At 32.5% G+C, this 18,731-nt stretch overlaps 1 protein-coding gene across 4 annotated transcripts in view; it reads left to right on the top strand.

Annotated features, from left to right (window-relative positions):
* The window catches only part of LOC148942250 (axin-1-like), a 155,493-nt gene that overhangs the window by 121,916 nt on the left and 14,846 nt on the right, over nucleotides 1–18,731 (top strand). For all 4 annotated transcript variants that reach the window (XM_089103538.1, XM_089103536.1, XM_089103535.1 and 1 more), the window contains exons 9-10: nucleotides 6,527–6,734; nucleotides 16,476–16,722. In XM_089103538.1, coding sequence (XP_088959664.1) covers nucleotides 6,527–6,734; nucleotides 16,476–16,722 — 455 coding nt within the window. The remainder of the gene's footprint in view (nucleotides 1–6,526; nucleotides 6,735–16,475; nucleotides 16,723–18,731) is intronic.

The following is an 18,731-nucleotide window of genomic DNA, read 5'->3' on the forward strand; positions in this document are numbered from 1 at the left end:
TAGGAAAATTTTTTGTCAGAGGAAAAGGGTGGGTATATTCATCAGAGACATCCTGGTAGAGGACACCGTCAGTGATTTATTATAAATCGCTCGTTTTGTTGTGTTATGAGTTTAGCCCCCACCCCCTGTTCAATAAAAACCCATGAACTTGCATAGCCTACGAAGAAAACCTAGATTCAGTTATTTAAGCTTCCTTGTACTGTTTCAGTACAAATTTGGCGATTTGTCCATTCTAAAGCAAAAATATATTGTAGACCAGGCACGGCTGCGGGGGGGGGGGGATTGACAAAATTATTTGAATGATTTGGATTCATGTTGATAAACTTCTCACGCGTACGTGCATGATATACTGTAAAGGTTTTAATATCAGTGGTTTGCCTAACAATTACAACCCAAGGAATCCATATCTCCTAGTTTTTGCTTGCTTCCAAGGCTGTACACAGAGGGGGGTTATGGGGAGTTTGCCCCCCCCCCCTAAATGTTTGTCTGACTCGTAAAAACGTTACAATTATGGATATAAGCAAATTTTGTATGCGTTTTTTGAGGTTTTCTTGTGTAACCCCCCCCCCCGAGATTTTTTTTTTAGTATAACCCCCTCCAAAAAAAAAAATCCTGGATACGGCCTTGCTTGCTTCCATAGTTGATTGACGTCAGTGCACACAGTTTTACGCCCTTAAACTTTTGCAGAAAATCCTACATCAACTAGGTCCAAAGAGGATCACTACTTTTCTGTTTATCTTCTTTAAAAATATTGACTATCAAATCTCTTGTCTAATAGACTTTACTTGAATGTTCAAAGCGCAATAAAAATCGATATTTCAAAGCGTGATAAAATAAAAAGTTGAATTTCAGCCTTCTGTTTCTTCTTAAAGTGGCTTATTTTAAATACCTTAAATTGTTACTTGGCTTTATGCCAAGGATTTATATAATAAAAGGCCCGCTTGAGATAGTAAACAATTGTTGCGATCTCTTTGTGCAAGAAACAGCTGAAAATTGCTTACGCGATAGAAATCCATTTACTTTTTGAAAAAAAAAAAATGAAATTCACATGCATCATTGTTGACTTTTTTTTGTGTTTGACGTGATTTTGCCGCATTTTTCATTTTGCGTTTGTTATTTTGATATTATTAGAATTCTTTTGCATGTGTAAATTGCTCCTCAATCCGTGCATTTGTGAGGGGGGCAAGTATAATGATAATTATATATAGCGGGATTATATAATATATAATAATATTTCTATAATAGCGATTTTATACACAATTCAGTATCATAAGTATTCTTCTTCTATAAAAGTATTCTATAGTCATTCTTCTTCTAATAGTAGGACTATCCTTCTATAAAAGTATTCTTTTCTATAAAAGTATTCTAAAACTATTTTTTATATAAAAGTAATCTATATACTCTTTTCAAAAAGTATTTTTCTTCTATAAAAGTATTCTTTTTCTATAAAAGTATTCTTTATATAAAAATATGTATGCCCTTCTCAAAAAGTGTACTATTAGTATTCTTCTTTTATGAAAGTTTTCTTTACATAAAAGTATTCTATATACTTTTCTCAAAAAAGTATTCTTTAAGTATTCTTCTTCTATTAGTACCTTTCATCTATAAAAGTATTCTTTGCATAAAAGTATTCTGTTCACTCTTTTCAAAAAGTATTCTTTATATAAAAATATTCTATATACTCTTCTGAAAAAGCATTCTATAATCATTCTTCTTCTAATCGTTCTATTTCTTCTTCTTCTTCTTCTAATCGTAAGACTAACATTCTATAATAGTATTCTATACACTCCTCAAAAAGTATTCTTTATATTAAAATATTCTATATACTCTTCTGAAAAAGCATTCTATAATCATTCTTCTTCTAATCGTTCTATGTCTTCTTCTTCTTCTTCTAATTCTTCTTCTAATCGTAAGACTAACCTTCTATAATAGTATTCTATACACTCCTCAAAAAGTATTCTTTATATTAAAATATTCTATATACTCTTCTGAAAAAACATTCTATAATCATTCTTCTTCTAATCGTTCTATGTCTTCTTCTTCTTCTTCTAATTCTTCTTCTAATCGTAAGACTAACCTTCTATAATAGTATTCTATACACTCCTCAAAAAGTATTCTTTATATTAAAATATTCTATATACTCTTCTCAAAAAGAATTCTATAATCATTCTTCTTCTAATCGTTCTATTTCTTCTTCTTCTTCTTCTAATTCTTCTTCTAATCGTAAGACTAACCTTCTATAATAGTATTCTATACACTCCTCAAAAAGTACTCTTTATATTAAAATATTCTATATACTCTTCTGAAAAAGCATTCTATAATCATTCTTCTTCTAATCGTTCTATTTCTTCTTCTTCTTCTTCTAATTCTTCTTCTAATCGTAAGACTAACCTTCTATAATAGTATTCTATACACTCCTCAAAAAGTATTCTTTATATTAAAATATTCTATATACTCTTCTGAAAAATCATTCTATAATCATTCTTCTTCTAATCGTTCTATTTCTTCTTCTTCTTCTTCTAATTCTTCTTCTAATCGTAAGACTAACCTTCTATAATAATATTCTATACACTCCTCAAAAAGTATTCTTTATATTAAAGTATTCTATATACTCTTCTGAAAAAGCATTCTATAATCATTCTTCTTCTAATCGTTCTATTTCTTCTTCTTCTTCTTCTAATTCTTCTTCTAATCGTAAGACTAACCTTCTATAATAGTATTCTATACACTCCTCAAAAAGTATTCTTTATATTAAAATATTCTATATACTCTTCTGAAAAAACATTCTATAATCATTCTTCTTCTAATCGTTCTATTTCTTCTTCTTCTTCTTCTAATTCTTCTTCTAATCGTAAGACTAACCTTCTATAATAGTATTCTATACACTCCTCAAAAAGTATTCTTTATATTAAAATATTCTATATACTCTTCTGAAAAAGCATTCTATAATCATTCTTCTTCTAATCGTTCTATTTCTTCTTCTTCTTCTTCTAATTCTTCTTCTAATCGTAAGACTAACCTTCTATAATAGTATTCTATACACTCCTCAAAAAGTATTCTTTATATTAAAATATTCTATATACTCTTCTGAAAAAGCATTCTATAATCATTCTTCTTCTAATCGTTCTATTTCTTCTTCTTCTTCTTCTAATTCTTCTTCTAATCGTAAGACTAACCGTCTATAATAGTATTCTATACACACCTCAAAAAGTATTCTTTATATTAAAATATTCTATATACTCTTCTGAAAAAGCATTCTATAATCATTCTTCTTCTAATCGTTCTATTTCTTCTTCTTCTTCTTCTTCTTCTAATTCTTCTTCTAATCGTAAGACTAACCTTCTATAATAGTATTCTATACACTCCTCAAAAAGTATTCTTTATATTAAAATATTCTATATACTCTTCTGAAAAAGCATTCTATAACCATTCTTCTTCTAATCGTTCTATTTCTTCTTCTTCTTCTTCTAATTCTTCTTCTAATCGTAAGACTAACCTTCTATAATAGTATTCTATACACTCCTCAAAAAGTATTCTTTATATTAAAATATTCTATATACTCTTCTGAAAAAGCATTCTATAATCATTCTTCTTCTAATCGTTCTATGTCTTCTTCTTCTTCTTCTAATTCTTCTTCTAATCGTAAGACTAACCTTCTATAATAGTATTCTATACACTCCTCAAAAAGTATTCTTTATATTAAAATATTCTATATACTCTTCTCAAAAAGTATTCTATAATCATTCTTCTTCTAATCGTTCTATTTCTTCTTCTTCTTCTTCTAATTCTTCTTCTAATCGTAAGACTAACCTTCTATAATAGTATTCTATACACTCCTCAAAAAGTATTCTTTATATTAAAATATTCTATATACTCTTCTGAAAAAGCATTCTATAATCATTCTTCTTCTAATCGTTCTATGTCTTCTTCTTCTTCTTCTAATTCTTCTTCTAATCGTAAGACTAACCTTCTATAATAGTATTCTATACACTCCTCAAAAAGTATTCTTTATATTAAAATATTCTATATACTCTTCTGAAAAAGCATTCTATAATCATTCTTCTTCTAATCGTTCTATTTCTTCTTCTTCTTCTTCTAATTCTTCTTCTAATCGTAAGACTAACCTTCTATAATAGTATTCTATACACTCCTCAAAAAGTATTCTTTATATTAAAATATTCTATATACTCTTCTGAAAAAGCATTCTATAATCATTCTTCTTCTAATCGTTCTATTTCTTCTTCTTCTTCTTCTAATTCTTCTTCTAATCGTAAGACTAACCTTCTATAATAGTATTCTATACACTCCTCAAAAAGTATTCTTTATATTAAAATATTCTATATACTCTTCTGAAAAAGCATTCTATAATCATTCTTCTTCTAATCGTTCTATTTCTTCTTCTTCTTCTTCTAATTCTTCTTCTAATCGTAAGACTAACCTTCTATAATAGTATTCTATACACTCCTCAAAAAGTATTCTTTATATTAAAATATTCTATATACTCTTCTGAAAAAGCATTCTATAATCATTCTTCTTCTAATCGTTCTATTTCTTCTTCTTCTTCTTCTTCTAATTCTTCTTCTAATCGTAAGACTAACCTTCTATAATAGTATTCTATACACTCCTCAAAAACTATTCTTTATATTAAAATATTCTATATACTCTTCTGAAAAAGCATTCTATAATCATTCTTCTTCTAATCGTTCTATTTCTTCTTCTTCTTCTTCTAATTCTTCTTCTAATCGTAAGACTAACCTTCTATAATAGTATTCTATACACTCCTCAAAAAGTATTTTTTATATTAAAATATTCTATATACTCTTCTGATAAAGCATTCTATAATCATTCTTCTTCTAATCGTTCTATTTCTTCTTCTTCTAATTCTTCTTCTAATCGTAAGACTAACCTTCTATAATAGTATTCTATACACTCCTCAAAAAGTATTCTTTATATTAAAATATTCTATATACTCTTCTCAAAAAGTATTCTATAATCATTCTTCTTCTAATCGTTCTATTTCTTCTTCTTCTTCTTCTTCTTCTAATTCTTCTTCTAATCGTAAGAATAACCTTCTATAATAGTATTCTATACACTCCTCAAAAAGTATTCTTTATATTAAAATATTCTATATACTCTTCTGAAAAAGCATTCTATAATCATTCTTCTTCTAATCGTTCTATTTCTTCTTCTTCTTCTTCTAATTCTTCTTCTAATCGTAAGACTAACCTTCTATAATAGTATTCTATACACTCCTCAAAAAGTATTCTTTATATTAAAATATTCTATATACTCTTCTGAAAAAGCATTCTATAATCATTCTTCTTCTAATCGTTCTATTTCTTCTTCTTCTTCTTCTAATTCTTCTTCTAATCGTAAGACTAACCTTCTATAATAGTATTCTATACACTCCTCAAAAAGTATTCTTTATATTAAAATATTCTATATAATCTTCTCAAAAAGTATTCTATAATCATTCTTCTTCTAATCGTTCTATTTCTTCTTCTTCTTCTTCTAATTCTTCTTCTAATCGTAAGACTAACCTTCTATAATAGTATTCTATACACTCCTCAAAAAGTATTCTTTATATTAAAATATTATATATACTCTTCTGAAAAATCATTCTATAATAATTCTTCTTCTAATCGTTCTATTTCTTCTTCTTCTTCTTCTTCTAATTCTTCTTCTAATCGTAAGACTAACCTTCTATAATAGTATTCTATACACTCCTCAAAAAGTATTCTTTATATTAAAATATTCTATATACTCTTCTGAAAAAGCATTCTATAATCATTCTTCTTCTAATCGTTCTATTTCTTCTTCTTCTTCTTCTAACTCTTCTTCTAATCGTAAGACTAACCTTCTATAATAGTATTCTATACACTCCTCAAAAAGTATTCTTTATATTAAAATATTCTATATACTCTTCTGAAAAAGCATTCTATAATCATTCTTCTTCTAATCGTTCTATTTCTTCTTCTTCTTCTTCTAATTCTTCTTCTAATCGTAAGACTAACCTTCTATAATAGTATTCTATACACTCCTCAAAAAGTATTCTTTATATTAAAATATTCTATATACTCTTCTGAAAAAGCATTCTATAATCATTCTTCTTCTAATCGTTCTATTTCTTCTTCTTCTTCTTCTTATTCTTCTTCTAATCGTAAGACTAACCTTCTATAATAGTATTCTATACACTCCTCAAAAAGTATTCTTTATATTAAAATATTCTATATACTCTTCTCAAAAAGTATTCTATAATCATTCTTCTTCTATAAAAATATTCTTTATGTAAAAGTATTGTATATACCCTTCTCAAAAAGTTTACTATTAGTATCCTTTTTCTATGAAAGTTTTCTTTACGTAAAACTATTCTATATACTTTTCTCAAAAAAGTATTCTATAAGCATTCTTCTTCTATTAGTACTCTTCATCTATAAAAGTATTCTTTATATAAAAATTTTCTATATACTCTTCTCAAAAAGTATTCTGTAAGTATTCTTCTTCTGTAAAAGCTCTATTTTTGCAGGGTATGCTTCCTCCTGTCTGTCCCTTATCAAGTCGGCCTCCCCCGGTTGGAGCTCATCCTGGACACCATCGGCGAAAAGACCGGGAAGGAGTTTCTCTTTTAAGCTCAGACTCGGGACTGGTTGACCATAACGAATCGCATATGACAAAATCCAGGTCGGTTCCAGATTATAATGATATGCAAAGAAGTTTGCCTGTTGATTCTTATTGTAAGTCTCTCGCTTTTTTTTTTTTTTTTTTTTTTTTTTTTTTTTTTTTTTTTTTTTTTTTTTTTTTTTGCTGCTACTACTGTTCTAACTACTTTTCCATATCATTAGCATGAATAGCTGTCGATTTAATGTTGTTTCAAAAGAAATTTGCTGTTTTACTACTTTTGTTTTGCTAATAGAGATAGCAAATATATAAACTAAAAAAAGTTTTTTATATATATATATAAAAGCTTTTTACGGTTTTACTACAACATTTTAATTTTGAATTGCTATTGTATGTTATCGGATTAACTACCCTTTTTAACTACTGAGGTCAGGGTTGCCTTCTGGTGACAAAAAATCACTATATTTTAATAATTGTCTGGTTGATTTTGCGATTTTCGTCAATAATCTTGTGATTTATGTGCAAATTTAGTGATTTTTTTGTTTAGGCAAAATAAAAAATCACTAGATACGGTGATAAATCACCAGGGGTGGTAACCCTTACAGAGGTCCTGCTTTCGGCCCTGCAGTGAGGTGCTATAGCTGGTTTCGCACTCTGGGTCATTTATTACCAAACTGAGATCAAACCTACTCCGCCACCACAGGTCTTTTAATTACTTTTTTAATTGAAGTTTCTTTAAATATTTCTAGAAATTTAATATTCTAGATTGCATTATTACTCGAGGTTTGCTTCGGAATATTCAAATGGTTTTAGGAGAACAACTTAATTTGATCGATGTTTTTACTTAACATTACTAATTTTTTAGTCTGTTTGTCTAGTTAATTTCATTGTTGTATACTTGTGCTGAAATTCTCACTTTTCTCAATGTTTTCTTATTTAGTAATGACTCGTGTGCCATTTTTGCATATGACATAGGTTAAAAATAACTTAATTTTCGTAGTAAATTTTTAATTGTATTTTTAATTTTTAATTATGTATCAAATTCCTAATTAAAAATTAATTTATCAATTCTAGTTATTTTTGGCGTTGGGGGGGGGGGGGTGGTAAATCTATAAACGTCTAAAAATGTAATAGGAAATCAAAGCTTTTTCTCGTTAGCGGGCATTTGGGACTAGGTTTCGAATTTCCTGACAATAACGTATTTTAGGATCGGTAAAATTAGATTCAAATTGGTTCCTTAAATCCTAATTAAAATTAGTTAAAATTAGATTAGGTTCCTGAAATCCAGTGGAATAAAAACCTAGAGTTTTTATCCCACAAAAAATCCAGTGGGGCTATTTATAAGGAAACATGTTAAGGAAACAATTCTTACGTCGTAATATGCAGAAAAACTGTAGTTAACAAAGTTTGAAAGCGACTTCACTATACTCCCCCCCCCCCGAATATGTAAGTATATAGCTCAAATTATATATAATCTCCATGCATTTTGCCATGTGTCACTCTTGTTACAACCCGTGTACCCGTAAATCAAATCAGTGATGAGGAAATCAAGAAACACATGGGGAATATTCAATTTGGGTTATGTATTTGCACATTAGGGGGGGGGGGGTTGTGCCCCAATTTTAGGCTTATACCTCCGGTAGTTGCGGAAATAATGGTATTGAATCCCATAAATGCATGCCCATATATATTTGCTATCTCTATGGTTTTGCTTTTTATGTAAGCTCAGAGCAGTGTTCCCAAACAGAGTTGACGTTTTACAACGAAAAATAATTCCTCCGAGTATCACAGTCACTGAGGTGCAACGCAAGTATTCAATGGAGGCCACTGAAAAAATAGCTGGAGAAATGTGTCGCGCAAAATCAAACAAGTTTTGCGTTACATGTATCAATTGGTGACGTCTGTGATATCGCTAAATATATTTTTTCTTTGTTTCAAATGCTATTTCCCCTTTTATTTTCCATGGAGCCACTTATCTTGAAACTAGAATCGCTCAAAACTTGTTTATTGCATGGGTTGAGCCTAACTATCCAAGGCCGAGCTATTATATGGTGCTGAAAGCTTCGACAACGCTCCCTTTACCAAAGTACTTGAAGCAGAATGGCACTTAATGAGTTAATGAGTAATGGTACTTATGAGTAATGAGTATGGCACTAATGAGTAACGAGTTAATGGCACTTAATGAGTTTAAGAATCTTTCTGTTTTTCAAAATTAACATTTAGATAAGGAAAATGTGCTTTATAAGAAGCGATCTCTTTCCATCGAGAATGAGTTTTAATTCCCTGTTTAACTATTCCTAAAGTGAGTGTGTTACTTTTGGGTGGTTTTAAGGCCCTGAACTTATTGCTAATCCGACATGGAACGTTTTTGTACTGAATGGTCATGAATAGCCGTTTCCCATTAATCTATCACAGTTCGTGATAATGAACTGTAAGTAAGGAGCGACCTGGATCAATAGTAACCGAAACTTTAAAAAACGGAATTTTGATAGCAATAGATATATCAAAAGAATTGGCTTTTTAAGCTGATTTCCAATATATAAATTTCATTAAATTTAGTCTTACTTATCATTGGTTATGAGCCTAAGAAAATGTTTCCTAATTTTCGAAAAACGGGGGAAACACCCTCTAAAAATTAAGTGATCTTAACGCAAATCATACCATGATATTCAGCCTATCAGAGAACCCTACTGTACAGGTTTGAAGCTCTTACCTGCAAAAATGTCGAATTTTGTATTTTTTGCCAGAAGAAAGATCACGGATGTGTGTGTGTGTTTTTTTTTTCAGAGGGGATCTTATCGACCCAGTGGTCCTAGAATATCGGGAGACGGCTCACTCAAGCGGAATTTATAAGTTCTAGTGCCCTTTTAAGTAACAAAAAAAATTGGAGGGCAACTAGGCCCCCTCCCCCGCCCCTTTTTTTCAAAATCGTCTGATAAAAATTTTGAGAGAGCCATTTTGTTCATCATAGTTGAAAGGCCCAATAACTACGCCTTTGGGTATAACACGAGCCTCCCACATCCCCAGGGGAAATGTCTTTAAGTTATAAAATTTGCCCATTGTTTACGCATAGTATTTGTTATTGGGATGTATGCATACATGTTGGGGTGGGGGGGCGAATGTTCAGCTGGGGATTTTTCCATGGGGAGGGAAGTTTCCAGGGAGTGAACTTGTCAGGGGAAATTATACACGTGGGAATTTGCCAGAATTCTTTTACAAAATTCTTTTTAGGTCTTGCTTTCTCTTTTCCGTCTCAATTTTACGCGCAGAGGGGTTAAGCGTAATTGTCCGGGGTAAACTTTTCACCGGGGTTGAATTGTCTAGAGGATATTTCCGTGGGGAGGGGGTTACTCCGTGGAGGTGGGGCTAGATTTCCTGGCATTATTAAAAAAAAATGATCAGAAATTAAATTAATTTTTTTTTTAAACTGAAAGTAAGGACAAACATTATAACTTAAAACGAACAGAAATTATTAAGTATAGGTTGATCGTTCCTTGCCAATACCTTGCTCTTTACGCTAAAGTTTGAATTGTGTCCCAATTCTGTATGAACGACTCCTGAAACACAAGGACTGTTTAATTAGAAGAATAAGAAGCTTTTTTAAAAGTACTAAAAAACGTAAAAAAAACTTTAAAAAAAACTTATTTAATAGCGTATAAGATTAATATCAGCTGTAGTATTACAATAAGGTGCTATAAATAAAAATAAAAAAAAAGAAGAAAGTTAGCAATACAGCAAAAGCTAAGTTTCCCATGACAACAGTAGCAATGAAGAATAGAAAAGCAATCATAAATAGATATGACTAAATATACAAAAATGCATTTTTCATACCAAATAAAGTCCTGTAAACAAATACTTGTTTGTGTCTTTTCCAAGCGTGTTTCAACACTTGGTGTTTTATGATTAGATTATTCGTGAGGCTTTGCTGTGGTTAAATAACAAAGAAAAAACAGGCGTTTTCCAGCTGAAAGTAAGGAGCAACATTAAAACTCAAAACGAACACAAATTACTCCGTATATGAAGGGGTCGCTCCCCTCCTTAATACCTTTGCTCTTCACGCTAAAGTTCTTAGCACTTTTAAAAAATATTCCTAATCTAATTAAACGGCCTTTGTGTTTCAGGAGTAGTTCTTAAAAAATTGGACAAACGGTCAAACTTCAGCGTAAAGAGCAAGTCATTGAGGAGGTGGATAACCCCTTCATATACGGAGTAATTTCTCTTCGTTTTAATTTTTAATGTTGTTCATTACTTCCAGTTGAAAAGACTTGTTTTTTTATTTTAATTTCTGATCGTTTTTCAAATAATGCCGGTAAATCTGGCTTACCCTCCATGAAAAATTCCCCCCCCCACGGGGAACTCCTCCTTGAAAAGTGCCTCCCACGTAAAATACCCCCCCCCCCCCGTAAAACTTCTTCCGGACAAATCCATCCTCGCTGAAAATCCCTCCCTCCGCAAAATTTCTTGCCGAAGATTTAGTCTGAAAAGTTCTCCCTAGCAGGCTTTCATTTGAAAAAGACCTTAAGTTCTAATCGTTTTTCTGATCACTCCGGAAATCCCCTTCCGTGGAAATTATTTCCAGGAAATCCAAACTCGCAGAAACTTTTCCTCGGACAATTCCCTCGGAACATCTCCACATGCAAAAGTGAATAGGAAAAGACAAAGTAACAAATAAAAAGAATGTCGTAAAGGAATTCGGTCAAACCTCCCCCAGTGTAAAATTTTCGCTGGAAGTTCGCCTCCGGAAGTTTCCCTCCACATGGAAATTATCTCTATGAAAACCCATCCCAAGCACAAAATCCCCCCTCCCCCCAAAACATGTCTGTGTACTTCCCATAACAAATACTATACGTAAACAATGGGAAATTGTATAACTTATAGACCTATCCCCAGGGGCTGGGGAGGGGTTCATATTATCTTCAAAAGCATAATTTTTTGGACTTCTCAACTATGTTGAACATAATGGCCATCTCAAAATTTTGATCGGATGATTTTGGGAGAAAATGGGGCGTGGAAGGTTACCATCCAATGTTTACCCTCCAGGTTAGTTACCCTCCAATGTTTCTGGTCACTTAAAAAAAGGAACTAGGGCTTTTAATTACCGTTCAAATGATCCTTCTCCCAATTTTCTAGGACCATTATTTCGATGCTATCATACCTGGAAAAAAAAAGAAAAAAAAAACAAGCACCTGTGATCTTTCTTCTGGCAAAAAAAATATACAAAATTCCAAGTATTTGCAGATAGGAGCTCAAAACCTGTACAGTAGGGCAGGACCATATCCAGGATTTTTTTTTGGGGGGGGGTGTTTTACACAAGGTTTTTTTCGGGATGTTTACACAAAAAAACCTCAAATAACGCATAAAAAAATGTTTGTTACGTTTTTAAGAGCTAGATAAAAATTTCGGGGTGGGGGTCAAAGTCCCTCCCCCCGCCCCCCCCCCCTTGGGTATGGCCTTGCAATAAGGTTCTCTGATGCGCTGATCTGATAGTGCGATTTTCATTAAGATTCCTTGACTTTTAGGGGATGTCCCCCCCCCCTCTTTTTTAGAAAATCAGGCAAATTTCTTAGGGTCGCAGCCTTATATGGGTAACACTAAGCTTAATTAATCTTATATATTTGGAATCAGCATAATAAGCCAATTCTTTTGATGTATGTATTGATATCAAAATTCCATTTTCTGGAGTTTCAGTTACTATTGAGCCGTGTCGTTCCTTTCCTACAGTTCGTTACCACGAAATGTTTGATTTAAAAAAAAAAAAAATTCAAGGAAAGTTCTCTTTTTGCTGAAAATTATGTCCTCCACCGTGTAAAATTCCCCTGCGCATTAAGAACGATTGCATTTCTAAAATCGGAATAATTTCAAAGCTTTCCTCTGGAAAATTCTCCCCCCCCCCCTGAAAATTCTGTTCCTTGTGGAAACTCCCCCTCCATGAAAAATTCTCCTAGAGAATCCTCTATTGCTGAAACAAGTCTATAAATCAAAAATTCAGAAATAAAAAAAGATAACATATTGAATCGATAAAGACGAAAATCATTTTTTTTTCTTCAAACGCCATGCTTTTCACAATATAGTTAATCCCAGACTGAATAAAGTCGTAATCTGCCCTACATAAATATAATATATGTAATTAGTTACTTTGATTGCATATGCAAAGAGTCGGAAAAAGAAATGCAAATCAAATTCATTTTAATATGAAAATCCCCCCCCCCCCCCCCCGCGGAAAATTCCTTCTGGTGGTCGCAGGTTTTTCACAATAGCGTTAATCTCAGGTTGAATAAAGGTATAATCTACCCTACATTTAAATAATTTGCCTAACTAATTTATTTTGATTACATGTCGCCTTGTGAAAGCAAGAACGTCGTAACTGAGACCCATAATCAAAATTTAGGTACAAACCCTACCAGAGTTATTTTTTTACGAGCTTTCTAATGGAGTTGTTTCTTCTGTTATACGCTGCCTCCTGGCTGAGTAAATCAAAAATTTAACTTTATTTTAAGTGTATGTTTTTCACTTTTGAGAAAGCGGAAATTGTCGTAACTGACCGGATGATTAACCTCTGGTCAGTTACGACATCAAGTGAACAAAGTTTGTTCATCAAATAAACAAAGTGCTGGATTTTCAGCAGCCCTCCAAGATCTATGAATATGCTAATGTTCCATTTTCCTAAGTTAAACAACTTCAATATAAACAAGGCTACTCGGAAAGAGTCGGTTACAAACTGTCGTTTTCTGACGAATCAGTCTCTGAAATAAACTTTGCTATGTAGGGTAAACTTGAGACGAGGAATGACACTTCTTCCACAAAAGTGGTGGAGTTTCTTGTTGTCCCAAAGCTGTTGGATTTCAAGCCCGATTTTTTCTTATTGAAAAAATCAAAGATGTACAATCAGCCTACAGATTTATGTTTCCTCCAAATGTGGGGTACTACAAGTGTGTTTTTTCAAGCATGAATCAAGACAACAATCACCCACCCATTGCAGTACAGAGAGCATGCCCAGAAGAAGAAGCTGCAACCCCTCTCCCCCCCATAAAAAAAACCTGAGAAAGGGGATAGGCAGTCAGTAAAGACGCAATAAGTTTCCTTGCTTATTTTTTTTTACCAAGTAGTCGAAATTTCTGAAATTGTATTATAATCACTTTGTATTAAATTCATCTCAAACGACCAAAGTAGTACAAAAAGGTAGAAACGCCACGTTTGGGCTCTAAAATAAGGCTTGCCTATTCCTGAGAAAACCTTGATGATAAATTTTGTAACAAAATGGAAAAGGAACCCAAGCGCTGTCTGCACTTTTGTCGTAACTACTTTAGCAGCAAAAAAGGGCGGGCTAAAATGTATCAGTTTTTTGTTCGACCTTTTGACCTATTAAATCTTATCCAACAGGACAAAAATTCTACCAACAGGGCACCCAGACTAGCGACTTTAAATTGTCGCTTCATTTGTTTTTCTATCTGCCATACGTTCACCGCCACAAAAACTGATTTTTTTTTCAATTGCGTTTTTCTCGGAATTTTAAGCAGTGAGGTTACGACATTCTTGCTTTCACAAGGCGATGTGCAAAGAGTTGGTAATAAAAAGACATTTAAATATAATTCATTTTAACATGAAAAATCCCCCTTCGATAAATTCCCCCCCCCCCCGCGAAAATTTCCGGGTATGTTAAATAACACTCATATTTTAAATTTGAGAAGTATTGTTGAATACCATATTCAGAGAGTTTACTAAAGAAGTAGTTTTGTAATTCTGGAAATGGGTTTGCTAATGGTATCCATAATTAACTAACCCATTAATTGAATATCCAGAAAATGTGAATAACTTTACCGGAAATAACTGTCATTTTTTGTGTTAGGGGTCCGTAATTTCATCACCGTGAAAAGTATTAAGAGCGCCTTGGGGTGGGGTGGGGGGAGAGGTGGACAAAAAAGTTTGTATTCCTAAAACCATCTCAAGGGTGTACTCAACAACTTCTCAAAGTTTCTTGGCGATCTGATGAACAGTGTAGCAATGTATAAAGGACAGACAGACTTTCACACCAAGTAAAACACAGCAAACATTCGGTTGTGTCTTTTCCAATTGTGTTTCAACATTTTATGTTTTATGGGGTCGGGGGGGGGGTGGCTACGCGAAAAAAAAACACATAAAAAATGTGTTTATATCCATTTTTGTTACATTTTTACGAGCCAGACAAAAATTTGGGGGGGAGGGGGGTTCAAAGCCCCTAACGCCTCCTTGATACGGCCTTGGATACAGCAGTGATTTTTTTTTCCTTTTTTTTTACTACAAATAAAGTTGAATCAATCAAATAAAATGTGAATAACTGAATTGTATTAAACTAAGTTTTCAAAGATACACTTATCTAGCATTTTGTCCAGCATTAAACTAACTGTAGATTTCGAAAGTATTATTGTCCAGCAGCTCCTTACCTAACACTGTTTTGAATTGATCAATTTGTACTATATTAAATTTTGTATATACTGACCTCATGGAGTTCTGATTCCCTATTGCACAGATACATTTTCAGGTTTTGTTCTGTAGTACACATATGGGACAAATTAGGAAGGATAACTGCTGAGCCACGCTCATGAAGAGTACAAAATATACAGATGTATCAGATAAAAATATAATAACCTTATAACCTGTGAAAAAAATCGTTGATAAATAAAAAAAGAAAAAGGTTATTTGCATTTTTGGCAGTATGGCGAATAACGCGGCTTTTTGGGCCTATTAAGCCCTTTTGTAGGATCTCCCTTAGTTGTCAAAAGAGTAAAAAAGGGGCTAATTATCTGGGAACTGTAAAAAGCTATATGAATCCATTTAAAGGGGGAGAGGTGTGAATGAGCTCCAAGCATGCCCCCGAAGTACTTGCTCATTCAAGGTCTGGTTTTTTCTTCTATGTGACCCTTGACTGCATCCATTTAGCAGACATAGATTGACTGAAATCAAATATTGTTTGTAAAAAAAACAAAAAGTTTTTTTAAATATGATTTGATTGGAGTTTCTTTAAATTGTTTTGTCGCTTCTTTTCCATTATGTATTAAATATAATGAAATGATTTAAGTCGAATTTTCAGCCCGTTCACTTAAAAATGAAAAACCGGGTTTAGAACTGAATGCACGGTATTTCATCAGCGCATCAGCACTGCCGGTAGGAACTGTATAAAGTCCAGTATAGTACTCTTTACATATTTTTTTAATAAGACAAACTATGCTGTTGCAAGGTTATTTGCCCTTTGTAGCTTAGTATAGAAGAAGTGCATGAGTTTTTGTGATATGGAATCGAGTTTTGTGATATCGAGATGAGTTTTGTAATATTTTGTGATAGATTGTGATAGGTTGGGTTTCGTCTTGATTAAAAATCTGATGAATTAATGCAGCTATGTCATCTAATTCTACATTTTTTTTTATAAATAAAATCTTAATATAATAACGCTCAAAATTATGTCCATTGAACTGAATCTACTCGAAGTAATTCGATAAAAAAGATATCATTCTCTTTTTAAATAAGTTAATACCACTCAGATATACCTGAAAAGAAGGAGCAGGGAATAGGTATATTATAAACTGATTCGAAGGACTCCTCTCCCTCCCCCTCCCTTCATAAGAAAAGCGGAAATAATTTAAGCCTAGATATTCACTTTTCCGTGATTTTAGATTCCATATCTTTAGAGAAATTCCCTGCTATATCCTTTTTGGAAAATGTTTACTTTAGAAATTTATGCTTTTCTTGCATTAATGTTTGTCATCCCATTTGAATGAATCAGCTACAAGTGTTTTTATGTGATTTGTTTCTTTAGTTAAGAAGTATTTATATTTAATTTATAAGCTTATTATTTGTTTTGGCTGAATGTGCGTAATTTATAGGCCGATCAAAGGATCCTAGGAGACCTCCTAATATTTACCCTTCTACAACCTCCCCCACAAAGCGTAAAGGTTCCGCCTACGAAGTCGACAGTGGTGTCGGATTAGTCTACGATTCGCAGAGTAGCTTACAAAACGTCCCGCTTGCCCCTAAGCATGTTTTGAATTGGGTGGCTGAGACAGCCAAATTGCATGCGGATGAGATGCAGAAGCAAAAAGCTGCTAACGCCACCTCTCCTGGCTCATCCAGGTTAGGAATTTGCTTTTATTTTCTTTGTTTCATTTCTCAATGTGAACGTATTTAACAGCTTTAGTTTTGCTCTTTTAACTCTCTCTCTCTCTCTCTCTCGCTCGCTCTCTCTCTCTCTCTCTCTCTCTCTCTCTCTCTCTCTCTCTCTCTCTCTCTCTCTCTCTCTCTCTCTCTCTCTCTCTCTCTCTCTCTCTCTCTCTCTCGCTCTCTCTCGCTCTCTCTCGCTCTCTCTCGCTCTCTCTCTCTCTTTTCAAAATTTAATTTTGACTGATCATTTTGTAAAAAGTATGGACCTTAGGAAAAACCTGATTAATGTTCTGAATTTAGCCTATAAAACCACTGTGTAGAACTTTTCTAAACTGTTCAAATTATTTTCGTAATGTGAAAAATTTAAAGCTAAAATCTTGCTTAAAAAAAAAAGTTAGCTAAAAAAACTGTTAAGTTAAAGTGTTGCTGATTGAAAAGTTTTGATTGAATTTTCAGACGACGTAAAACGTACTATTAAACTTCTATATCTTTAGTTCTTCTTAACAAAAAACAAAAAAATTCAGTTTTTGTTCCTTGGCAATTCCTTAACAATTCGATTTTTTTCAAATCCCTTTGAAATCTCCATAATATTGAACTTTAAAATCAAGAAAAATCTAATTACATTTTGAATCCAGCAAAGCTCCGTTAAAGATGTTTCTCAAACAGTTAAAATTTGATTTAAAGAAAAACAAATTTTTAAGAAATATTATGATAAATTTCGAATATAATACCAATAATGCTCTGTTGTCATCCCTCGCACACTGCTGTTTTTAAATGTAGTTGAGTCATGACTACTTAAAAATCCTTGATAACTCGATTTATTTTTCGAATTCATTTCAATTTTCTACAGTTATTGTATTAAATGTGTTCAATTTACTAGCTATTGAAATTACAAACCAGCTTTCAAGGCCGAAAGGAAATCTGAATCGTAGATTTGTGTAACTTCACAAAAGTTAAAATTGTGGTTTGAAGGTATAGAATTTGTTTTCGTTCAAGGATATAAACGAGAAAAAAAAACATCAAAAACTACTACACCTAGCTGGATATTAAGGGTTCAATTTAGTTCGTATTGTACCAGTCAAATTCATATGGTAGAATATTCATGTATTATACCATCTATCAGTGTGGAAAAACATCATTTTTACTTTACGAAAAGATCCTGTGATCCTTTATTATTATTATTATTTAAAGCGTACTAATAATGAAGAAGGATATATCATTGTATTTTCTGTATTGTTTCAAATCTAGATGGTGGTAGTAAAGCATTTGACCGAAAATTGTCACATCTTCTGTGCGTATAAAAAAAAAAACTGTATATCCCATAGTGTATATCCCATAGTTCACAACTGATACGATTTGTTTTTTGCACCAAAATGGCGCACGAGTTTGTCATGATTGCGCCAAAATGGCACACGATTAATCGCAACTATGTTCACTCAGAAAATGTTCATTGCAGCCGTTGAAACGCAAAAACTAGTATGAGATATTTAAATAGAATAGGCATAGGAACAGGTTAAATCAAGTTCTAGAACCCAAGAACAAATGTTTAAAAGGCTAGCCTGTATTAGGCAAAGAGGTTAATATAATTCTCGTCATCAACATTCATTTCGTTGGAAATGTTCTTCCAGGCCTTGAGGATTCAATGTTCATTTGAATGACCCTTATGTCCTATGTCATATATTTATGGGCGACTTCTGATAAATACGATTAGTCTCTCAGTTTTTTGCATTTTATGATTCAAAAAAGCTTTCAAGCCAAAATAACGGACGCGTTTTCAACGGCTCAGTAGAAATATTTCAACGTAGCCGTTGAATCGTTATGACGCAAAAACCTTCAGCAAAAAACGGGTGAAATTTGGTGGATCCTGCAAAACGGCCGTTTTTGAGTGAAAACCCAGTGGTGGGAACCAAGGATAAGTGGTTGGTAGCATGTCGATACAAATGGCTTTAAGAAGTTAAAAACTATAATTGAGTTTTTCTTAT

Source organism: Artemia sp. Qi Xiang Cuo, chromosome 17, assembly GCF_049724085.1.
Source record: "Artemia sp. Qi Xiang Cuo chromosome 17, ASM4972408v1, whole genome shotgun sequence".
Taxonomy (NCBI): domain Eukaryota; kingdom Metazoa; phylum Arthropoda; class Branchiopoda; order Anostraca; family Artemiidae; genus Artemia; species Artemia sp. Qi Xiang Cuo.